Genomic DNA, 24,739 nt, shown 5'->3' with positions numbered 1-24,739 from the left:
CACTCAACCTCCGCACTCCAGCCTATGTGGCTTTTTTTTTAATTAAAATGCGCGTTTTGATCAAAACATTTCAATTTCTCCTCCCCTCCCCCGGTTCGTCTTCACTTTCTTCAGAATTCTTCCCCGCGTTCTCTCCTCCATGCCCCCAGCTCGTGTCCTTTGCCGGCCTGACCCTCTCCCCGCCCCGCCATCACTACGGAACTGTGTGGGTTCATCACTCCGTCAAGGTGGAACAAAAGTTCCCCTCTAGGTGCATCATTTTTGTACGGGTTCTCCAGCCTCACGGTTTCAGCACGATTTCAGTCCCCGCACCGGCATCACTACTAAATTTATGCCATTTTCGGATGAGAATATACCCAAACTCAACAACCATTAAAAGACAAAACATAAATCTAACAAACACAAAACTAAGGAAGGAAAGAGACATTTTGGAAGGTAGAGATTAAAAATAAAAATAAAAATAAAAATAAAGTGCCTTCGGGGATGGCGAGAAGAGGCTGAAGGAAGTGAGTCAGATGGGTGGGTCTTGGAATCTGTCGAGGATGATTTCTTCTCGGGTTTGGAATTGAAGGGGGTGAGAGAAATGAGTCTTCGTTCAAGGGAGAGATACGTGAAGGGCGATGGGTGAGAGAAAAGAGTCTCACAGTAATGGTAGAGGGTAGCTGCATTTAGGAGAGATGAAGAAGAGAGAAAAGAGTATGAGGTGAGGGCGTCGGATTGAGGGGTGATGAAGAAGAGAGAGTGCGTAGGGAGCAGAGTAAAGGGCAACCTGGTTTATTTTGATAATAAACCGTGACGTGGAAGGAGTGTGGCGTGCATTTTAGGCAAACCGAATGTTGAGTAGCTTTTTTCATGAATAATGTACTCTATACACATTTTTAATAATAAAATAACTTAATTTTGATTATTGTGTTTTCTCTCATAGGAGGGCCATAAACTTTAAAAAATAAAAAATATAACTCACAAACTTTTGAGGTGATAGGAAGATCTTAGAGTATCTAAAACTACATGCATAGGGTCATAGGATTTGTTAATAAGTATTATTACTTTTTTTTTTATTTATTTTGATTTTAATCTTCAGTTATTTCAGCAGACTGGTGTGCAAAATTTTAAGGAAAAGCTAAGAACTAAATAAAATATTATTATTATTATTATTTTTAGAGTTTAAAAATATTAAATTATTTATTATATTTTATTTAAAAATTTGAAGAAATTATAATGATAAGATCTCAATAATATTTTATTTGATTTTTAATTTTTATATAAAATCATCTCACCCTCCAAAGTTCCAAACAACACCTAAATGAATCTATATATTAACTACTTGAGCGACCTTTTAGCAACTAGGTGGAATTAGAATAGTCGTGTCGACGACTCTTGAGTGCTTTGTTTGAGCTGTATTTCTGTGTAAGAGCTGTTACTTTTTCACCCAATTTGGCCTGAGTATCTGCCCTTTTTTTACCTCAATACTTCAAACTATGGCAAATGGCAGCAGAATATTCGAGGCAGAGAAGAAAATGAAATGTATGGAGACTTCTAATGGTTAATCACTTTATTCACACTCTGTTTACCAAATCTTTATACTTACTTATTGTATAAAGAGAAGAGGAAAAGAAGGGGGATCAAGAGACCAGGAGGACGAAACTTAAAAGATCAAGGATCAAATCAGGCATCGATATGTTTTGTGGAATGAAAGTCCACCACAGGAGATGAGCAAAAAAAGAAAAAAATATTATATTTTAAAATACTGACAAATATTTTATTGGCATGGCCCTTTAATCAGGTCAACCTTCCGTATATACAACCTCAAGGGAGTGAAAGCATCTTACAAGAATTCCATGTTCTCTGCTAGAACCCCTAGACCATCCAAAACCCTTAAGGCCAACCTTACTACTACACAACCCATTTTCCCTCCATACCCTCAAGAGGATTTGCAATCCTCAAAGGTACTTGGCAATCCTAATGTTGTTTCCAACATGATAGTTCTTGGACAGTCTAACATTCAGTTCCGGTTGTGGAGAGACTGACCACGACACTGTAAATTTACAAACATTTATTGAAGACCATGTCCCAAGCAGAAAAAACTGACTTTTATACAAACAAGAAACCATACTGAAATTGAGAGAGACTCGACTACCAAAATTCTTTAGTTCTAAAATAATTAAGAAGTAATAGATTGGCCTTAACTGAAATGAACTTCTTCCTCCTCATCATCGACATCTTCCTTGTTGTCGCCATATTCTTCTCCTCCACAATCAAAGCCTCCGATTGATCTGGAAGATGGGGGAGGAAATTTAGCTTCGTTAACAATTTTCATTATATCTTCCACGCTTTGGAGGGAAAAGCTTGGGTTCTCTTTCTTGTAGTATATGGCTTGAGCAGCCTCTGTTAGTTCCCTTGGCAAGTTCTTCAAAAACCATGGGTGACTCTTGATTTCATTAATGGTGATCCTCTGCCAGAAGGGAAAAAGGAAAAAAGAAAGAAAGAATGCAAACATTATATAACCTGCAATTTCCCAATCTATTTATCATAGATGATAAAAGCTATCAACATCAAAGAGTGGGCACTTCATTATTAACAATAAACAACACCTTCCCAACACCCTTCACAGGCATGTCCTACACACTATACTGTGACTGCCAACTATACTACTGAACATCACATACTAGTTATGTGCCTGCACATCAAACACTAACCCTTAGTTAACCATACAAACTTTAAAGTCATGGTTCTCTTGCTCCAATTGAGCATGGCATGTGGACCTAAAAATAACTCATGAATCAACGAAATTGCACAGATCACACCTAACTACAGCCAAAAAAAGAAAAAAAAGCAAGACCCATCACAAGAGGGTAATACTACTTTGAAGAGATATTTTTATTCTCAAGTATTTAAGAAATATGAACCATACAATGCTTATTAAAAAATTATTTCCCCAGTTTCAACCAGAGAATGAAAGCAAAACCCTCTAAACCACAAAAATCAATAAACCACAGATACAACTTTGTATCCTTCCAGACTAAGTTTATCAAAATTCTTAAGAGATCAGCAACTTAGTTTCACACATACCTTTAGAGGATTTGCAACAAAAATGTGAGAAAGAAGCTGTTTACAATCTTGAGATATGTGAACATAGTCTGGAATATTGTACTGAACAGCCATTGTTTGCTGCATAAGAATGGTAGAGGAAGATACTAATAAAAGATAACGACAGAGAAAGATATTAAACTGTTCGAATAAGAAACTTATTGGTTTTAAGCCAGCCAAATGAAGGTAAATTACATTGAAAGTTTTCCTGATATTCTTTGGGTCTTGCGGATCTTCAAATGGGTATGCTCCCACTAGCATAACATGAAGAGTCACTCCACATGACCATACATCCGCCAACTGAACATACACAAAGTATAATTAAATAGAACTGCAAATAAAAGGTTATTTGTATCCTTTGCACAAATAAGAAACTTGTCAAACAAGAGGTAGTTTACCAAGTTTTTGATCTTTCCAGGTCATATCAGTGTTCAATTGTTTCCCAAGCATCTTCTTACAAAAAAAGATAGTCTCAACTGATCACATTATGGTAATGCGGGTATGTTTAGTTAAAATAAATAAATATAACCGGCATTTGCTTTATCATATTGATGGGCAAAATACAGGTACAGTAACAAAATGAACAAGACAGACAAAGGATCACATTCGACAGAAGTGGCACAAATGTTGTAACACAATACCAGGAGAGATGGTCCTCATTTGCATTATGTGGTGCTTATGGCGAGAATGTAATGAGAGGACATTTGAAGATAAGGAGCTGTCATTAGAGGAGCGTCAATCTTTATTTTTCCGTACTTTCTTCCTTTGGGCTATAGCTGTAGATTGTAATGGCCTAAATTTGCATGATTTTCTTGTTTCCTCTATAACGACCGAGATAGGTTTTATCTCTTGTATACCATCTTGTGTACTTGGGCTTTATCTATCCTTATTAATACTATCGTTTACTTATAAAAAAAAAAAATACCAGGGGAGGCAGGGGTCTAACCCTCATTTTTTAAAAACATACAAACATTGGGATCATAGTCCTCTATGCTGATTATTGATTGGTTTACATGTTCAGTGACCGCCATATACCTCGTATAGTTTGCTAATTAATCAATTGAGCTAAGAAATCACATTCCAAAATAAATAACTGTTACTCTAACATAGCTGTGCACACAATAGGTGATTTATAATTTATTGAGATAAGAACACCGGCAGGTGGAAAATCAATAGTGAAGATGTTCAGAACAATGGTTCATTGGCTCATGCATCAAGTCTTCAAATCAGAAATAAGTTTCAAGAGAAATGGTTCAACTGAGAAGTTTAGGGAAAACAGGATCTAGGCATTATAAATACATGATAATCTGGTCATTAAATCAGCTCCAGCAAAGCTTGAACAGATAAACTTAATAGAACATGTGAGGTTCAGCAACATACGATATCAAAATTACCTTGCCATCATACTCTTTCCGTGAAAGAACCTCGGGTGCAATATATGCGGGAGTTCCAACGGTTGATTTGGGACTCGAATGTAACAGAGATGACTACACAAATATCGCTAGTTAGAGGATGTAAATTCATAACTACCTCATAGAAAGGCTTAGCATACTAAATTGAATCTAAAACTAAACCTTTGAATAACCAAAATCGCAAATCTTCAGGCATGGAGCAGGGTTTCCATCCAGCAAGGTATTTTCCAGCTTCAAATCTCTATGGCAGATTTGCTACAGGACAAGGAAAATTAGAGGGAAAATTCAACTTCAAGTAGAGAAATGAACTAGATAGTTTTACATATATTAACACCTCTTACCATATAATGGCAGTAGCACACTCCAGAGATGAGCTGTTGGAAAAAATATCTCGCCTGAAAAGACGCAAAAGAAAAGACAAAGAATCGGATTCATAGTATTTCACCCTCTGTTTGGTTGCTTATTGAAAAGAATGGGACACGTAATTCAGATCTTTATCTTCGTTTCTTTTCCCCTCTTATATTGCTAATTTTTTTGTCTCATAAGTAAAAACAATACAACCAAGCTGACTAGCAACACAGAACTGGAATGAAGGGATATTGTTTTAACCATAAACGTTGTGAGATCCAAATCCTACTCTTCCGTTATTTTCCTACATATTTTCAGCAAACAGAAACGACAGTCTAAATCTATCAATAGACCTGTAGAAAACCAGAAACATTTGAAATTGGAGCTCGCTATCAGTTAAGAACAATGATCAACCTCATCTTCGCTAAACCTTCCGGCAGCACAAATTCGCTCAAATAGCTCTCCACCGGCGGCGTACTCCATGACGATAGCCAGATGGGTAGGAGTCAAAACCACCTGTGAATCCAAATCCCAAAAACCCAAATCGGACAATTTAAAACGATAGAAGTAATATTTATGTCTAAACTCAAACAAAATAATGCATACATGCATACATGTGTGTGTTGAAAGTAAAAAAGAGAAAAGAGAAGGAAAAAACATATACTCGCGCATCACACAAGCACACACCTCCTTGAACCGAATAATGTTTGGATGGCAAAGCGATCTGTGGTTTATGATTTCTCTCACCACATTCTGACCAATCTGCCACCAAAGAAGCAAATAAACAGGTGATCGAAAGCCGCCCAGGTAGACGAAACGAAATTTTAAAACTTTCAGAGGGTTTATGCATTCTCTGAACTACCCAAATAAATTTCTGTCCTTTTTTATGTTAGCAATGGAGTTCGACGAAGTTAATCCTAAAAAGTAGTAATTTCCTCAAACAGCATGCAATAGATACTCGAGGATATGGAAAGACACTTATAAGAGCGGATACCTTGTGTCCCCGCTCGATGTACTTCATGGCAACGAGCTTTTTCGTTTGTTTGTCCCGCATAAGCCTGGCCACTCCGAACTTCCCAGACCCTATGTCTTTCACTAGCTCGTAATTCTCCATTGATATTATCTCTTAACTTTCGCCTCTTGTTATGTGCTAAACCCTGGTTTCAGTGTTACACCCATCAATCGAAATCAATAGCGGAGCCCTCAATTCATGGCTTCATGCTCGAGAAGATGTAGAAGCACAAAACTAGACTGCAATGTTTTCCAAATCTATATCCCTATTCAACTGGGAATCGGATTCGGAGAGAGGGGGGAGGATTTCGAAGACTAGAGATTTAAGGAAACCAAAGTATCTAAAACAGTCGTTTCACATTGAGAGAGAGAGAGAGAGAGAGAGAGACGTAACGTATCTCTCAGTAGCCGGTAAGGTAGAATAAAAAGCAAGGGGAGAGGAGACTGTGAGGGCGAAAGGAGGGAAACATAATTACAAGAGCCGCGAAAGGTGCCGTTTACTAGGACTTCATAGTTCATACTTCATATTGTCAAGGGTGGAAATTTGGTGCCCAGTGCCACACAGAAGTATGGTTCACGCCATACGAGACAGTGATCCAACATGCACAAATTTGAGTTATTATTATTTTATTTTTTTAAATTAATTAAATTCTTCGATTCACCATCTATATATCATATATTTAATAATAATAATAAATTTTAAAAAATAAATATAATATATAATATGCAAAGATGATGAATATATTATTTATTTTATTAAATAAATTACAATCTATTTCAAATCATTTCATTGAAATTTCATCTTGTCAAAAATAAAAATAAAAATAAAATTTCTTACAAATCTTGTCATATTAATAAAATAGATGATATATTTTTCACACTGACTTTTAAATATAATCTTAACATTTGAAATATTAAGACATTGGAAATCTCTTGATTTAAAACTCAAATCCAATTTCTAATTTGTTTATCCAAACACAAATTTTAAAATATTTTGTTTGAGCTACTAAAATAGATATCATAGCATTTATTGAGACTTTAATAATATCTAAAAATTCATTCGAATAATCATAAATGTTACGCGATTCATTTTATATATATAACTTAAGAGAAATGATATTTTCAGTCGTGGTTGTGCAAGTGTCGTGCAGTCGTTTTGAAAAAAATAAATTAATATGAGACCCATATGAAAAAAAAACTAACTTTTTAATCGTGGACCTCACTCTTTTTCAAAACGATTGTGCGACGTTTGCAATTTCACAACTGTATGTAATATTGCCGATAACTTAAATTCATTCTAAATCTTAAAATATTTGAATAAATACTCTAAAATATCCAAATATAACATCCACAAGGAATATGAGTTAATACGTTGAGATAACATTTCATTTTATAGTACAAAAAAAAAAGTATTTTTTATTTGCTTCAACAATAATTAATAATTGCTGTTTAGTGTGATTAAAAAAATTGCTCTTTATTATTGGGTCTGGGTAAAAATATTGGGTTGAGAAGCCCAACTATTATGGGTGGAACTATAAGAAACGGAAAAGCCCGTGTCCCGAGAGATGGGCCTGGGCCGGACAAAATTCTGATTAATCAAGAAAATAATAAATAATTACAAATGTAATCGTCAATCGTCAGCCAACTCTGTTTCTCCTACTCTCTCTCTTAAAGGAAGAGCTCGGGAATTAAATCGAAGAAAGTCTCAGATCAGAGCGACCTTGGGAAAGTCTGGACCGTCCATATCCAACGCTTGCCGGCGATCTCCATGTCCTCCACCGTCCGATCTTTCTCACTTGTCACCTTCCTCTTCCTCCTCCTCTCCTCCTCATTCGCCTCCGAGTCAGATCACAAGGTGAACCTGCTCTCTCTGTTTATCTATCTCCCTCTTCAAGCCCTAGCAATGACTTTGTTATCCTGTCGTGGCCCTCCTAATCAACTCGTAGATCTTTTAAATGCTTCTTGTTTGTTGTTTAATTGGCTTCAGATCTGCCACTTTCTTGATTGGTAGACTCTGTGATTTGACTTCCTCTGGTCAATTTCTGAGCATTTGAAAGTTGATTTGGGGGTTTCGTTGGTTTTCTTGGTCATGAATACCTCCTATCAACTCAGTTTTTTCTGAAGTGCAAGAACCAAAGGCGTACATTCTGTGTACATCTTCGTGTATAAGCTTTTATGCATGTGTATATGTATACATGTATGCTTATTGGGGATTTGGAAATGACGTAGTGTTTGTGTCGTTGTGTGTTGGGACCTTGGAAGTTAGGTATTCGTAACATTTTACCTTTATTATATTTGTCGATCTGATCTACATAGGCTTGCAATAGACATTTTGTGGCAGGATAGTTGACCTGCTAGTGATGCGTGTAGCAAAGTTAGGTTTGGGGGTTGCTGGGATCGTGGGAGTGCTGATGGTTTTAATCGTGATAGCGGGAATGGTGATTTCCCGTATGCACATATGCACCTATCATTGTAAGACAAGATGCGTTTCCATGCTTTTGAAGTACCCCGAATTATGACCACTATCGAATTAATCCATGACTAGATTTATCGTTTACTTATCAAAAAAAATTAATCCATGACAAGATAATTCCTGTGACGTAATGCTATAAGTTGGATCTGGTTCTGATGGATGTTCCCCGATATATTTTCCATTTGGAAGGATAGAGCTGTAATTGTGGAGTTGCGGATATGGAAATGATTTTGACTGACATATTTTAAACAGTTATAGAAAATGTTTGGACTGGTTATTTGTGATTTTGACTGACATATTTTAAACAGTTATAGAAAATGTTTGGACTGGTTATTTGACTCATAATTGTTACAAATAAACGTTAGTTTGAGCTCTAGTTGGCGGTGACTCCTTTTTTATTTAGTTTATTTAATCAGAATTTGAAAGAAAGCCACCCACAAGTGTAGGGAAAAATGAATTGCAAGTGCCTATCCAATCTGCACCTCGTACCCTTATTCATGAAGTTCTAGGAGATGCCATTATTGAGCCTCCATGTGATGCATTTTTATCCTAGAAAAAGATAGTAAATGTAGAAAGTTGCTGACCCTCTTCAGTGGTTATCATATGCAATTTCTGCTTTTTATTCCTTCTTTTATGTTTTGCACAATAAGCACATTAATTTTGAATGGTGTTTTAACCTTAAGGGTTGGCTCAAGTGGTAAGGGTCTTAGTTTTGGTCGTATGCTCTTTCTTCTAAGGCTTGAACCCTTGGGTGCAAAAATTTTCTAGGGGATACATCCAATCAGTGCAATGATTTACCTGATCCGTGTGATGGGGATGCATCATACGGGTCAGGGTTTATTTAGGTTAAAAGACATGTTGCTTTTGCAGTCTCCGGGATTTCTCATCATAAGAAAAGAAAGTCAAACAGTGTTCAATTCAAAACTAGCATTTCCTCCTCCCTTAACCAGGGGGCAGTGGGTAAAATAAAAGCCTGATATGGGTGCATGAGTCTTGTTTGCAGTAGAAAAGGGCACACTAATCTGATAAGAAAATTACGTTATTAACGCTTCTCTCTCTCTCTCTCTCTCTCTCTCTCTCTCTCTCTCTCTCAGTTTTAATGGATGTAACTAGCATTACTTATTTTCTTAAAAAAGAATTTTATAAGATGAGCTGGTCTTTCGTATATTCCAAATTATTTCTGTGTACATATTGTTGTGAAATATGTCTTGGATGAACTCAACTTGTAGTGTGTATAAATAGCTTGAGATGAGCTGAACTGCCAATGAAATTAATTGATACCTCTTTCACCCCCTTCATTTCTTCTTCAGTATCAGCAAGATGATCCGGTTACGCTTTGGGTAAATAAAGTTGGCCCCTATAATAATCCACAAGAAACCTACAATTATTATAGCCTTCCATTTTGTCGTCCTCCGGGCAGTGCTGCTCACAAATGGGGTGGTCTCGGCGAGGTCCTTGGTGGAAATGAACTGATTGACAGCCAGATCCAAATAAAGTTTGGAAGTAAGAAAAATTTCTATCATAACCCTTACTTTTTATTTTGAGGTATTAAAGCTTTCTTTTTTCGTACTTTGTTTCTTTGGGCTTCGATTATATTTTTGGATGGGAATAGTCTTATTGACTTTTGAAATGTTTTTCGTAATTAGGTGTCTCTCTATGTATACTTCTTGTGTATTTGGGCTATGCCTAATTACGTTTATTAATAAATTTCTTACTTATTAAAAAAAAGAAAATTGATTTAGGTTGTGACCAAGGCTTATATTTTGTTGAATTTAGTTGCACATATTGACTTTTTTCTTGCACAGAAAATGTGGAGAAGGCTGTCATTTGTTCTCTGGATCTTGATGAAGCAAAGGTTAAACACTTCAAGGATGCAATTGAGAATAATTACTGGCTTGAATTCTTCGTGGGTATGTTCTTCTCTGTATCCATTAGTTTTTTGCTAATACAATTTGAAGATTATTTCAGTGTGAATTATTCGAATGTTGATGGGTATGAGATTGCTGTAGAAAGTTCATAAATGCGGGGAGTGTGTACAGTCATAAATTACGATTTCCTGGGGAGGGGGAAGTGGAATCGATTAGGCTTAATTTTCCATGGGAAAAGCAATGCCATAGAGAAGTATTATTTCCTAAGCTGTTGCGTTTGGATTACAAGATGATCCGTACCAAAGTGATGAGAAATATCTTCCTTCACAGTGACAGCAAATTAATTCTTTTTTATGAGAATATACTTGTAGATTTAATAGCACAGATAGAATGGATTCGTATCTCAGTGTAAAATATGTAACACAGATAATTTTTGTTAATGCAACTATTTTATTTTTTCACACTATATACTGCTATAGGTGTAACCAGGTGAGAGTTCCAAGCAAACCCCATCACCAAATTTCCAGCAAGCTTCATTGTTGAAACCTTGACTATGACTCGTGCAAATTTGAGTTTGCCTGAGGCACTGATTTTCCCTCCCTCCCTCTCTGGGCAGGTTGGAAGGATGGGGACTTTGAAAATCATAACTGAAGCAATTTCGAGTCTTTTATGCATAGTTTTCTTTTTATAAGTAATAAGAAGTTTTTTTCCTTTTATGCACATTTTACAACTATTTATTGTTGCAAATTTCTACATGGGTTTAGATATGTTAAATCTTTTATATATATATATGTAAGTAATAAGATATTTTATTGATATTGTATAGGCATAGCCCAAGTACACAGGAAGTATACATGTGTTTACACCTAGTTAGGAATGGGTTTAGATATGTTAATCTAATAACCACATTACCTTATACTAGAGATATCTAAAAAATGCATATATGGGCTGCCATATATGTTTCTTACGTGTTATTTTGGTTTGCTTTGTGGTCTTGTTTTCCCTTTATTTACTATGGTGGAGAACTCACTCTTAACTTCTTGCCTGTTTTCTAATGTTGGTCTCGACATGCTGGATACAAGTTCAGATGATCTGCCTTTATGGGGTATGCATTTAACTCACTTTTGTTTTTTGTACTTGAGTTTGCACATAATTGGATAATTTTTTTTTTTTCCAACATTTAGGTTTTGTCGGTACGATGCATGCGGATAAGAATGGTGAGAAGCATGCCCTTTTCACACATAAGAAAATTGTCATCCAATATAACAAAGATCAGGTTTGCATTTTTCCAAATTGCATATGAATTCTATGATGGGATTTAGGATTCACCCTGGCATCATAATTAAGCTTCTATCTTGTAGATCATTCATGTGAATCTCACTCAAGAGATCCCAAAGCCATTGGTAGTTGGGAAAAAATTGGATATGACATACTCTGTCAAATGGAGTTTAACAAATGTAACTTTTGCACGTCGCTTTGATGTCTATTTGGATTACCCTTTCTTTGAGCACCAGGTAACCCATTGGTTTTTTTTTTTTTTTTTTTTTTTTTTTTTTTTTTTTTTTTCTATTTCAACCACTTTATGCATTATTATGAGTATCAAAAAAATATTTCTGACTAATCTGTGGTCATTGGCTGCTTGATTTTTCACTCATTGCCATACTTATCTGTTATTGAGAGTTGCATGTGCATTGTTAATGTGCAGATCCATTGGTTCTCCATTTTTAATTCGTTCATGATGGTTATCTTCCTTACTGGTTTGGTGTCAATGATATTAATGCGGACCCTAAGGAATGACTATGCAAAATATGCTCGGGAAGATGATGACTTGGAGACTCTGGTATTGTGCCATTTACTTGTATTTCTATTGTCATTTTTTATGTTAATGCTTTATGGATTTTTTTTACTTGAAGAAACTGTAATTGCTGCTCACTATAAAGTCCTTGATTGCTGTTTTGGTGCTTGTTCTTTAGGAAAGAGATGTTAGTGAAGAGTCTGGTTGGAAACTCGTGCATGGGGATGTTTTTCGTCCTCCTCGCAATTTAGTTCTTCTTTCGGCTGTTGTTGGGACAGGTGCCCAGCTTGCACTGCTTGTTCTCCTCGTCATCTTATTGGCAATTGTTGGCATGTTGTATGTTGGGTAAGTTGAGAACTCATGGTTGATCCTGAACAACATGCATGCATTTTATGGTAGCACAATCTTCCCAGCATCGATTTTCAATCATTGCGTATGTTTTCCTTTCATCTTCTTATAGCTGCTATAATGTCCTTCAATTGTTATTGATATGTCTCAGGCGAGGAGCAATTGTCACAACTTTCATTGTGTGTTATGCTCTTACATCGTTCATTTCTGGTTATGTGAGTGGTGGGATGTACTCACGCCATGGGGGTAAGAAAGGGTTTTGTTTCATCATCTTAATACTTTTCTTTTTTCTTTTTGATAAGTAAAAGAAACATCTTGATGCTTTTCTTAGATGGTTATTATTACAGTTTTGAATAACTCCATTTTGTTCTGCCAGGTAAAACTTGGATAAAGTCTATGATTCTCACTGCATCTCTATTTCCATTTATGTGTTTCGGTATTGGGTTCATCTTGAACACAATTGCTATCTTCTACGGGTCTTTAGCAGCTATTCCCTTTGGCACAATGGTTGTTGTCTTTGTCATTTGGGCTTTCATCTCTTTCCCTTTGGCTCTTCTTGGTACGGTTGTTGGAAGAAACTGGAGTGGTGCTCCAAACAATCCTTGTCGTGTGAAGACCATTCCTCGTCCAATCCCTGAGAAGAAATGGTATCTTACACCATCTGTAGTCTCAATGATGGGTGGGTTGCTACCCTTTGGCAGCATATTCATTGAGATGTATTTTGTCTTCACATCGTTCTGGAATTACAAGGTGGGTTTTACCATTCTATGGGTTTTTTGGGTACATAATGAATCCAATATGGTGTTATAGAAGGTGGTGGAATCGCTATGATATTTTGTTTGAATCACTCTCATGTTCAGCTGGTTAATATTAAAAACATGTAAAATGGTTTTGCCTTTTTACATTGTAAAATGGTTCACTCTCCTGTATACTCGGGATTTGCTTTTTTACATGGATCAATAAAATCTCTTTTTACCTATCCAAAAATTAAAAAAAAAAACATTGTAAAATGGTTTTAACAATATGGAGGCAGGTTTTCCAAGAACTGATTTGCATCTCTCAAATACAATGAACAGAACAGTGACATCTTTATGTTGATGGTTAACTAGTGTCTTGAATCTTCTATTTACCTATTTTTTAGGTTTGCCCGAGAACTGAGTCAGTTTTTTTTTTTTTGTTATGGTGCGAGTATTAATATTTCCTGATGGTTTTCCTTTTAATTAATATCTCCTGATGGTTTTTCAGACTGATGGATGTTTTTGTTTTCTCCAACACTAGTAATTAGAAAGTATGCACAATATGGTTAAAGGTATATCGAAGCTGAGTAACTCTTCTTGCTTTGTGTGCAACAGGTTTACTATGTGTATGGGTTTATGCTGCTGGTTTTCTTGATTCTCATTATTGTCACTGTTTGTGTGACCATTGTGGGGACATACTTCTTGTTAAATGCTGAAAACTATCATTGGCAGTGGACTTCCTTCTTCTCTGCTGCCTCAACAGCTGTCTATGTGTATCTGTACTCAGTATACTACTATTATGTGAAGACCAAGATGTTCGGCTTCTTTCAGACCAGCTTCTATTTTGGATACACTTTGATGTTTTGTCTTGGTTTAGGAATCCTTTGCGGTGAGTTTCCACAGTTCTATTGAATTTTCAATATTGAGACTTACCTTTCTTTGTTGCTTTGTAGTCGTCTTTTTGGGAACCAAAGGGCTCCCTTCTTGAGACTCGATAGTTATTTCATCTTATTTTCATTCTAACGCTTGTGCTCTCCCTCAGGGGTCTAAAACTTGATAAATTCACTAAAGTTTCGTGCTTGAAAGCTTCACAAGATTTAATGGGAATTTTAATTTTCTATTTGTTACTTCAGCCGAAGTTTAAATTGTAGTGGATTACTTATTTTAAGAAAAAAAGAAAAGGGTTAAGGAGCCCAATAAACTTGGTTTGAATTTTTAGCTAACATAGAATTGAAATTCAGTTTATACTGCCTGTGTTTTTGATACTGACACGACACTGAAAACTCCCATTTGATAGCCCCTATTTTGGGCCAAAAAAAACAAAAAAAAAAAGGATGATCCCTTTTTACTTGAACATTGATTTTTTATTTTTTATTTTTTTTTTAATTTTCGGTTTAAATGTGTAGGAGCTGTTGGTTACCTGGGCTCGAATTTGTTCGTGAGGAGGATCTACAGAAACATCAAGTGTGACTAGCATTCTTCTGAAGAGGAAATAGACCGAATGACACTTCCCTGCGCTCTTTGGTTGACAATAAATTTTGAGAGGAAGCTCGTGGGTCATGTACAAGGGACTTGGCATTTGTCTACAGATCCAAATCACAGGGTTTGAGGATGGGGATGTATTCTTCTCTCTCTAGACTGGGGATGCTCTGAGATTATTATTTCTTCTTCTTCTTCTTCTTCTTCTTCTTCTTTTTGTGCTTTTCCCCCCGGCTGTAAGTGAAAGCCTTAATTTAGGATGCAGAAATTGTTTCCATAGTCTGGAAGTTTAGCAAAATATCGAATCCACCTATCATTTGAATTATTTCTTCTTTGCCCCCTTACAAATAGGTGCCTTTGTAAGGATCGATGCCTAATTTTCCCCTCCTTTTAATTATATTTTTATGCTAGTTGCACGTCTCTGGGACAACGGAACATGTGAAGGCGAGGACTTTTAAGTAATGAATTTTGTGCTTCTGAATATGTGAGAATCAATAGGGTTCTCTCCCTATTTTGTGTTCAAAAATTTTTGGGTCGGGAGCAAAAGTAATGGATAACTTGACGTGTGTGGTTGCCATGCCTGCCCGCCTGCTTTAGACATCTAGGTGTTTTCTGTTCTTTTGTTTTTGGTTTCCTTTGTTTGTTTCTCAATTTCCTTGTATGCAAAATCATATTATGAGGAAAGAAATAATTGCAGGAAATAGATCCCAAATAGGAAATTCACTTGTAAATATAGAAGAAAATTTGGAACCAAGAAAATAAAACCCCTTTCACCCATCCAAGAAATGCGAAGGCAAAAAGCAAGGAGAAAAGAAGAATTAAGAGGATTGTATCAACCAGAGTCACCAATAAATCTGAGGTGATAATAAAAAGATAAAGCGAGCCTCAAAAGGTTGCCACGTGGCAGATAGGGGGTTATGGACACCTAATAATAATAGGCCACGCTACTTCCACAAGCCCTCCCAGTTATCAACATTAGTAGTCTCTCATCTCTCTTTAGCTATCATATCCCCAAACTCTTCACCCACACCAACCACAAAACAAAAGAAAGAAAATGGCAACCACAGCTGCTCTCTCTGGCACCATGGTTAGCACTTCCTTCCTTCGCCGGCAGCCGGTGACAAGTCTACGGTCACTTCCTAGCGTTGGCCAGGCTCTTTTCGGCATAAAGGCTGGGCGTGGAGGGCGCATAACAGCCATGGCTATTCACAAGGTCAAGCTCCTTACACCTGAAGGGCCAGTAGAGTTTGATTGCCCGGATGATGTCTACATCCTGGACCAGGCTGAGGAGATTGGTATTGAGCTCCCTTACTCATGCAGAGCAGGTTCTTGCTCTTCATGTGCAGGGAAAGTTGTGGAAGGATCTCTGGACCAGTCTGATGGTAGCTTCCTTGATGATGACCAGCTTGAAGAGGGGTGGGTTCTTACTTGTGTTGCTTATCCTCAGGGTAATGTTGTCATTGAGACCCACAAGGAGGAGGAGCTTACTGCTTAAGAAATGTGATTTCATCTTCACTTTGTTGTTGTTGCTCTCTCTCCCTCTGTCACTTCATGAATGTTTTGTTGGTTGGTTTGGTGTTTTAGTCTTGTTCCAGGGACATGGTGTTTTATGCTTTAAATGAGCGACTTTTTCTGTTTTTGTTTCCTTCATTTGTAGTCTCAAATGGACTGTAGTAGCTTAATAATCTTCCAATGGTTTTGCTTATCAGATCTCTCTCTCTCTCTCTCTCTCTCTCTCTCTCTCTGTGGCTCTCTTTCTCTCTCTGCGTGTTTGTGCTTGTCTTCAACAATTACTGGATGTCATAAATGCTTGCAGCGGACACAGCTCAGAATCCTATTTCAATTTCATCACAAAAAGGAAGAAAGTGTGTTTGGATTTTTGGTAGTGGTTGAATGGGGAATTGCACTTTGTTTGAACTAGTCTACGATACCAACAAATTAAGCCACGAGTCTGTTACAATGAATCTGCAATGAAAAAAAGGAGAGGAAAAGATCACTCAAATGGCAGCCAAAAGGAGCCAGAATACCTGGGATAGACATACAGCAAATCACAAACATGGGCAAATCACCCATTATCAATCACAATGCACACTAACATTCATACAATGATCCATTAGGCCTTAGGGATTCATTTTTCACATAGCAAGGAATTCAAGCAACAAACGGAGCATTACAACTATTGGAGCCCTTTTTGGAGAGCCAGACCAGCTGCAATATTAACCTTCTCTCTGAGAACAAATTTCTGTATCTTACCAGTTGAATTGACTGGTAAATCCCCAAAAACAACACTGTGAGGAGCCATATACTTGGGCAATCGATCCCCACAAAACTTAATAATCTCTTCCGCCGTACACACACCACACTCTTTCTTCAACTTCACAAACGCACAAGGAGCCTGATCCCCCAGCAGGTGGCCATCACATGATGCTCTCCCAACAACAGCAGCATTCAACACCTTTGGATGACTTAGCAACACTGCCTCCACCTCAAGTGTGCTTATTGCCTCTCCCCCAGAAGAGATTATGATATCCTTTGCACGGTCTTTTATTTGTACAAAGCCATCTGGATGTCTGATTGCTAGGTCCCCAGAATGATACCATCCATCCCTAAAAGCCTCTTGAGCTACTTTTGGATTTTTAAGGTACCCCAACATCATAGCATTGCCCTTAAGCATTACCTCCCCGATGGTTTTCCCATCGCAAGGTATACTCTTCATGGTTTTCGGATCTTTCACATCTACACCATCCATTATAAGGTTGTGAAGACCTTCACGACCCTTTATTCTTTCTGTTTGTTCATCCATTATTAATTTTGAAGAATACTGCAATCTGCGTTCCCATGGTCCTAGAATGGCTGCAGGGCCAAGGGCTTCTGTCATACCATAGCCATGGCTGACGTTAAATCCTAGTTCGGTAACCTTCATGAGGATTTGGGGTGCTGGTAATGCACCAGCAACAGTAATGTTCACCCTGGATGGGAGTGGCCTCTGATGATCGGTAGCCGGAGCGTCTGCAATTATGTTCAAAATGGTGGGTGCACCACACAAGTGAGTTACTTTGTGAATATAAATTGCATCAAATATGGGTTTTGAGGAGAGTTCAGTTCTAAGGAAGATATTGGTGCCGCCAAGAGCAGCCATTGCCCAAGTGAAGCACCACCCATTGCAACGAAACATGTCAACAGTCCAAAGAAACACGGGCATTTGTCTCATGTCACTGCGAAAAATTGCTGCAAGTGAATTGAGGTAGGCAGCTCTATGGCTGTATATTGCTCCTTTAGGAATCCCAGTTGAGCCTGAAGTATAATTCACCGAGATGGGATCACACTCATTTTTCAGTGGGACAATCTCAAAATCTGCTCGTCCCCTTGCAAGAAGAGCATTGTAATATTCCAGGCTACAGCCTGCTGGGGTTTCTTTAAGAAGTATTGAGGGTGCTGTAATTTGATCACTCTCTACTATTAGTACAAGTACTACTTGTAGTACTGGGGGCTTGCCTTTTCTGTCGGAGAGTATGTTTAATGCCTCCAAAACAACCTCGATGAACTCGAAGTAGATAAAAATGATTTTGGCCTCTAACTGTTCTAATAAGAAAGCTAACATGGTTGCATCTATCCTGGTGTTGAGTGCAGAAAGAACTGCTCCTGCCATCGGAACTCCAAAATGCAGCTCATAGAGTTCTGGAACATTTGGTGCTATAGCAGCAACCTGTAAAAAATATATTCATCATCTATTTTCTTATCCTTCTCTCATCATCTCATGACGTGGCATTAGATGATAGTCTCCAATCATATAATTTCACATCATGGAAAGATGAGAATTGAAATGATGTATAGGATTACTCATCTAAATAGAAGATAAATAGATCCATAAATTGAATCCCACCGTATTTATTAAATATTTAATACTATTTAAGAGATTCCCATAAACAATGTACAATAAATATTATTGGATGAAACTAGTCTACTGTCCACTATCCTCTCACAAAAGTCTACAAATCAGACAAAATCTTTTAAGATTCCTTGACTTTTTGGCGTAATGCTAGGTTAATTAGTTGAAACCCATGCAGGACCACACAGGGCGATTTTAACAAGTAAACGCGTCCATGAGGAGACCAAAAAGGTCAATGCTCTTCCTCCTCGATCGGCCTCTTCGGCTTGTACGTTCATGATCAGATTTCATCATCAGAGTTGAAGAAATTTGAGGAGATCATAGGCTGGTATATATAGATTTAGTCATATTCCAAGCAAGCAAAGGAATTATCGCATTAATGATCAATGTTTTTAATGTATTCTACTTCATTTTTTGAAAAAATAAAAAATCAGAAGAGATCTCAATAAAATACCATTACATGATGATGATCACATATCTGTAGAATGTTTTTCATTGATTAAGATCTAGCTGGTCATAAGAATTTGGAAGAATTATGTACTAAAAATGCTGCGTTCTCGTGTGTTTGTGTGTGTCCTTTTTCATTAATCGAGTTTGACATTGATTACTTAAGAGATCATGAGGACTGGTAGCCAAAAAAAAAAAAAAAAAGAGGAAAATAATACTAAGAGGAAAATAATACTTACAGTATCACCAGGAGAAATTCCAAAGAACTGGACCAAAGCAGAAGCAAGCTTGATACAGCGTTGATGTGTTTGTTTCCATGAAGTTTTCTCAGTACCATAAACCATGGAAACCTTATCTCCATACACAATGGCTGCTCTCTCTAAGAAGCTTATTGGGGAAAGAGGAGTGTAGTTTGCAGAGCATTGGATAACACCCTCCATATTGATATTATTTTACTTGTAACCAAGCATTCAGCTCCCTACCTATCTATCTATGTATCTCGCAAAACCAATTAATCTATATATATATATATATATATATATATATAACTGAGTCTACGCTGCTGTACACACATACACACATTTATATAGAATACACCAATGCTCGCCATATGTTTCATTTTATATGTTCTTTTTATATTAAAAAAGAAAATGTGATGATGATTGATTATTGAGATAATGACAGAAGTGGTTTATATACATAAACAACTCATGTTACTTTAATTCTAATACTTTGCATACTTAAATATATATATATATATATATGTTGGGATCAAGGGGCGGGTTTCAACTGGGGGAGTCGGATTTAATTGAGTGATGACCAAACAATTAAGTATGAGTTATGTCTTTTTTTTTTTTTTAGAAGAAGACAGTACTCTAATTTTATTGATAACTCTCATTTTTTTACGGATGAAAATCGTGGCTACAACCAAATATCTGGAGATTACAAAATAAACAAAAAGACCAAAAAAAAAAAAAACCGAAAAAACACCCAACCACAATACTCAGTAGCAAAAAACATACAAATCAAATAGAACAGAAAACAACACGAAGAAAACCAACATGCAAAAAAGAAATAACAGCTCACAAGATAAGATAATACTAAAGCAATCAATAGCAAAAAGGTCAAATACCTCGTTTCAAAAATCTCAAATAAGGAAAATCTCAAATACCTCACACGAAGAAGGCCTCTTAACCGTTACTCATATCACAAATCTAATCCATATTTAAACTTCCAGTATCTTATTTAGCAAGAAAATCAACCATGCATTGTATTTCCTTTACGATAAATATGATTCAATCGATGCTCCCTACAGTATCGACACACATATAGACTCAAAGCTAGCTAGCTGATCATCATGACATGATGATCATTCAAAAAAAATATATTTGTAAGTTGCTTTAGACTTTAGAGTACATACTCTAAGCGCATCTAACACGATATGCAGTATTATATTGATTTATAAATATAATGACACAATGATTATAGATAGAAAGTGAAGTTTTTTCTATATATTTATTTTTGGTCAGAGTACTGCATATATATATATATATATATATATATATATATATATATATATATATATATATATATATATATAACAATAGATTAACAAGCTGCCGACCTGATTCACACGGTGGATCATGGAATATCAAACTTAATGCATGCAGTGTCGATGCCCCACCAAAGACCCGAGAAAAGCAAGTCAAGTAATATTATCTACACACGTGAATGTGTAAGTACGAATAATTATTTAGGAAAAGAGTGGAATCTATTATTAAAAAATTAATTTTTTTTATATATATTTAGTATTTATTTATTTTTTTAAATAATTGTGTAGTACTTACACACTCATAATTACAAAAATCATTTCTCATATATATATATATATATATATATCCCCACCATCCAATTACATTACAGTTTTTATATAATAAACTGACCATTTCATACTGCATATTGCACTTTGGTTAAAATATATCTTATCATAGTTATTGTCGGCATTGTTCTTTTGGTAGCTCATGACGACCTGGCTAATTCGTAGTATATGTGACGTAATGGTACTTAATACACATGGTACGAATTAAACATCTAAATTTTTTATTGAGTTTTGTTTTGTATAAGTAAAGTCGTATATTAATCTGCATATCAATACTGATTTATTCATATTTAAAATTTAAATTAATAATATTTTTAATAAAATTTATTTTTTGACCAATCACATTAGATTGATGCACATATTAATATGCAGTTGTGCTTGTAACTAAATTTTTTTAAGATAAAAATATAATATTCAACATAACTCTTTCAAAAATATAATAAAAACCCAACACATGAATCACGATGGTACTATGAATTAAAGACCTAAATTTTTTATTTGGTTTGACATGGTATTGTTCATAAACTTTTGAATATTTTAATTTAAAAGAATAAAGAGTAACGTCACGATTGATAAATAGTGACATTATGTATTGAGATGGAAATTAAAATATAATATATCACATAATTCTTTTAAAAAATATATAATATAAACCCAACACTTAGAATTTTTTTATTAATATTGGATGTCTGATAACAAAATCTCGACTAATCTCGAGAGATGCAAATTTTGGAATATAATTTTTAGAAGTTGTTTGCTTAGATTTAAATGAAATATACCACCAACATCAAAATAATTATAATTTACGCCTTTAAATTACCATATCTTTTTTTAAAACTCATACCATTTGAGACCCTGAAATTATTCTTCCACTTGAACAAAATGAAAGCCGCAGTGCCTGAAAAGATATGTTCCGTCCCTAATACCAGCAAATTTTCGACCAGAAAGTGGGCCCTGATTGTACGTGCATGGGCCTGGACGATGAAATCAAGCCCAACCCCAACACCCAATGGCGATACTAGTAGCATCAGAAGCTCGTCTCTTTTCGACCAACTGGTGGCCCGTGGGCAACTGCACTAGATGGTCCATATGCATGGCCCATGGGGATATTGCTATTTGCTTTATTACGGAAAAAAACAAACGAGACTATTGTACGTCCAGTACAGTCACTACTACTGCTCGGCCGTCAGGAAAACAGTACTATATGGCCAGGAATATGGTTTTGGATGTACAAACAACTGAAGGTACCCCAGCCGGACGAGTCCCAAGCCTGTGATAAAAGTGGGATCGAGTGTGGGCCTGACAAGAAGAGTGTTCTAATTATAAAGATTCAAGTAAAAGGCCGAGGGTTTTTGGTGGAGAAAAACAATGCTTTTGAAACTACAGGAATAGTATGCTTTGCTTATTTTCCTGGGCTATGGACCTATGGTGTATTTTGTGTTCTATATTTTTCCATTTTTACAGTGCTGCTTTTCCCCATTCATAGGGACCCATTTTCACCTCTTTTTTAATTATCTTGATCTAAAGTCCAATTTATATCGAGCATACTCTATATTTCAAAACAATAAAATTAAAACTCTGTTATTTATATATGTTTTAGTTTTATGAGAATCTGAAGCTTATTGAAATGGATATCGAAGAGAAGGGAGAGGAAACAGAGGAGGTAGAAAGAATGATAAAGGCACTGCTGCGGCGAGAAAATACTTGCTAGCAACATGTTGTGTGGCGAGGAAAATTGGCAAAGAAACTATTGTCGACGTTTTTCTACCAAATTAATTAGAGAAGAATCGAAGGATTACAACACAGGGAGAAAGAGAAGTCTGCCATTTTTAATTGCTTGAAAGGTGGGTGGGAAGTCACAGTAATGCTTTGTGAAATGGACTGAGAATGGAAAAATTTGAGCAAAGGAGAGGGGAGGGGAATTAGGAAGAAGAAACTCACCATTTCATGGCATGCGATTTTTTTCATTCCCACTCATCCTAGCAGCTAAATGCCGCTTTTGATTAAAGCCACGTAGGCAGTCGTGCGCGAGGCCTGCACCCTAGTGACTGAGTTTAGACTTTTTCATCTTATAAATAAATAGACGTAATTTTATTTAATTTATTAGATTTGTTTTATAATAAAAATAATTTTATAATATGAAGAATCATATTAAATTACGACCAATATGATTACTTTTATATTGGTTAGTATATTTCCATTACAGAAATGATTTTTACAGTCGGGAAATGCAGTCGGCGTGCAGTCGGCTGTAAAAAAAAAATTAATACAGGACTTACATGAAAAAAAAAAAATTATTTTTATAACTTTTTATAATTCATGCAGGTCCCCCTGAATATAAAATAATTTTTTTATAATTTTTTTTTATTCATTCTGTACAGCCGACTGCACGCCGACTGCGTTTTCCGACTGCGTGTAGCAAAGCCCAAGAGTGTACAAGAACTATCGAAACCGGCCGAGAATCGATCAAACCGGTTATCGGAGCATGAAACCAGTCGGAACTGGTAAGGAACGGGTCGGTGGGCGAGAGAATAAATGAGAAAACCGATATCAGTGGTTCAACGCAAGTTCGAACCCCTAGGAAATCACTGAACCAGTCAATCTCATCTAATTTTTTTTTTTTCGAATATCTGTCTATAAAACGGCAGTTTTGAACTAGGTTTAATAACCCTCCCTCTTATTCTTCTTCCTCACGTAGTCTTCTTTCTCTCGCTGCTTCTGAATCCTCTGCAACCCTCCATCATAGAGACATTATTGTTCTTCTTCGCAGCATCTCTCCATCACAAAGATGTCGACAATATACTGAAGACCGCACCGACACATGTCGAGATTGATGAGATTGGTTTTTTCTTCCACGGTCAACCAGTTTTGGCTGGTTCTAAGCTGCGTTCTCCCAATTCGGTAGGGTCTCGATTTTGAGCCGAAACCAATGCCGATACATCAGTGTACAGCCCTATGCGATACTGTGACAACCCGTGGAAGTTGTGGATGAAGAACAACACCGGCCACTGACGAAAAAAAAAAACAAAAAGAGTTTTCTGAATTTCTCCCTAATCCCTACGTACCTGTCTCTATCATATCCCTTGATTATATAAGTAACGTGTCGTGAAATACCATCCTAACTGAATAATTATAGCTCTTGGGCATATGCAAGGGATAAGTTTGAAGGGCTAGAATAGATAGTATCGGATGTCATTAATTGCCAACGTGCAGGGTAACGTGATCGATCATGTCCTGTTGTACTACTATTCAATCGATTATTGCTAGCTGCATATGCAGATGTATATATAAATAGGACAACTCGATCGACCCGGGGACCATGAAGGGTGGAAACCAGAGACGTACAAGTATTGTTATATTTGAAAAATCATTATGTACTCTTGAAAATACAGATGTTGTGATACCGATCTGATCAACTTATTACAGAATGTAGTACTTGTATCTTTAAAATTAATTATATAATTAATATTAATTTTTAATAATACCTTACTCTATATATTGTAATGTGATAAAAGTATAAAGTACCATATATCTATCTAATAATTATTTATTACGGAAAGATTCGTGAATAATAAATATAGGAATATCTTTCCCTATAGCCTAAGAATTGGGATAAGAGCAGTACTGGCCGGCAGATGCATGCGCTGGCTACTTTAAGCTAAATGGTGCATGTGGACCCTATGTCAATGACGAACCATCACGTATGTACAGTACATTAATTGAAAAGAGAATGGAAGCAAACACATGATGCAACACATGCATTTTACGACACTACGTACCTCTTTCAATCAGTTTATCAAACCTTTAATTTCGGTCTGTTTCTGATTTTTTTATTCTTTGTGTTCTATCCATTTTATCATTATCTATGCATCAGTGGCTGACATATCATGATCATTTAGATTTTTAAGAACTCGGAATTTAGGTGAAGAGATAAATGGATATATATACATAATTTGAGTTATGCGA

At 36.3% G+C, this 24,739-nt stretch overlaps 4 protein-coding genes across 4 annotated transcripts; 2 read left to right on the top strand and 2 right to left on the bottom strand.

The window, feature by feature from the left end:
- Positions 1-1,710: 1,710 nt before the first annotated feature.
- Positions 1,711-6,359, bottom strand: LOC122314128 (serine/threonine-protein kinase SRK2A-like). The gene is made up of 9 exons (XM_043129541.1): positions 5,842-6,359; positions 5,535-5,609; positions 5,262-5,363; positions 4,841-4,894; positions 4,662-4,754; positions 4,482-4,574; positions 3,283-3,387; positions 3,070-3,168; positions 1,711-2,452 (listed from the first exon to the last, which is right to left on the bottom strand). The coding sequence occupies exons 1-9, from the start codon at positions 5,959-5,961 to the stop codon at positions 2,183-2,185; spliced, it is 1,011 nt and encodes a 336-aa protein (XP_042985475.1). The 5' UTR covers positions 5,962-6,359; the 3' UTR covers positions 1,711-2,182.
- Positions 6,360-7,499: 1,140 nt separating this feature from the next.
- Positions 7,500-14,883, top strand: LOC122312908 (transmembrane 9 superfamily member 1-like). The gene is made up of 12 exons (XM_043127580.1): positions 7,500-7,713; positions 9,642-9,834; positions 10,137-10,241; positions 11,287-11,304; positions 11,384-11,475; positions 11,561-11,713; positions 11,905-12,039; positions 12,173-12,339; positions 12,494-12,588; positions 12,719-13,092; positions 13,695-13,968; positions 14,486-14,883. The coding sequence occupies exons 1-12, from the start codon at positions 7,627-7,629 to the stop codon at positions 14,551-14,553; spliced, it is 1,761 nt and encodes a 586-aa protein (XP_042983514.1). The 5' UTR covers positions 7,500-7,626; the 3' UTR covers positions 14,554-14,883.
- A 634-nt stretch (positions 14,884-15,517) lies between these two features.
- Positions 15,518-16,266, top strand: LOC122312910 (ferredoxin-like). Its single transcript, XM_043127583.1, has one exon. It carries the CDS (start codon positions 15,613-15,615, stop codon positions 16,051-16,053), a length of 441 nt encoding a protein of 146 aa, XP_042983517.1. The 5' UTR covers positions 15,518-15,612; the 3' UTR covers positions 16,054-16,266.
- Positions 16,267-16,551: 285 nt separating this feature from the next.
- On the bottom strand, positions 16,552-19,424 carry LOC122312909 (butanoate--CoA ligase AAE1-like). The gene is made up of 2 exons (XM_043127581.1): positions 19,134-19,424; positions 16,552-18,264 (listed from the first exon to the last, which is right to left on the bottom strand). Exons 1-2 carry the CDS (start codon positions 19,332-19,334, stop codon positions 16,735-16,737), a joined length of 1,731 nt encoding a protein of 576 aa, XP_042983515.1. The 5' UTR covers positions 19,335-19,424; the 3' UTR covers positions 16,552-16,734.
- Between the last annotated feature and the right edge of the window lie 5,315 nt (positions 19,425-24,739).

Source organism: Carya illinoinensis, chromosome 6, assembly GCF_018687715.1.
Source record: "Carya illinoinensis cultivar Pawnee chromosome 6, C.illinoinensisPawnee_v1, whole genome shotgun sequence".
In the NCBI taxonomy this organism is placed as follows: Eukaryota; Viridiplantae; Streptophyta; class Magnoliopsida; order Fagales; family Juglandaceae; genus Carya; species Carya illinoinensis.
Note: the sequence above shows the minus strand (reverse complement) of the source record. Positions and strands in the feature narration are given on the sequence as shown.

What these genes read in the sequence shown, in the direction of transcription:
- LOC122314128 (XM_043129541.1), bottom strand. Translation starts at nt 5,961, where the DNA reads ATGGAGAATTACGAGCTAGTGAAAGACATAGGGTCTGGGAAGTTCGGA. An exon ending in ACATTATTCGGTTCAAGGAG is followed by an intron (nt 5,364 to 5,534) that starts GTGTGTGCTTGT and finishes TTGGATTCACAG; the next exon opens with GTGGTTTTGACTCCTACCCA. An exon ending in GGAAAGAGTATGATGGCAAG is followed by an intron (nt 3,388 to 4,481) that starts GTAATTTTGATA and finishes GTGTATGTTCAG; the next exon opens with TTGGCGGATGTATGGTCATG.
- LOC122312908 (XM_043127580.1), top strand. Translation starts at nt 7,627, where the DNA reads ATGTCCTCCACCGTCCGATCTTTCTCACTTGTCACCTTCCTCTTCCTC. An exon ending in GTTGGCATGTTGTATGTTGG is followed by an intron (nt 12,340 to 12,493) that starts GTAAGTTGAGAA and finishes GATATGTCTCAG; the next exon opens with GCGAGGAGCAATTGTCACAA. An exon ending in CATCGTTCTGGAATTACAAG is followed by an intron (nt 13,093 to 13,694) that starts GTGGGTTTTACC and finishes TGTGTGCAACAG; the next exon opens with GTTTACTATGTGTATGGGTT.
- LOC122312910 (XM_043127583.1), top strand. Translation starts at nt 15,613, where the DNA reads ATGGCAACCACAGCTGCTCTCTCTGGCACCATGGTTAGCACTTCCTTC.
- LOC122312909 (XM_043127581.1), bottom strand. Translation starts at nt 19,334, where the DNA reads ATGGAGGGTGTTATCCAATGCTCTGCAAACTACACTCCTCTTTCCCCA. An exon ending in GAATTTCTCCTGGTGATACT is followed by an intron (nt 18,265 to 19,133) that starts GTAAGTATTATT and finishes TATTTTTTACAG; the next exon opens with GTTGCTGCTATAGCACCAAA.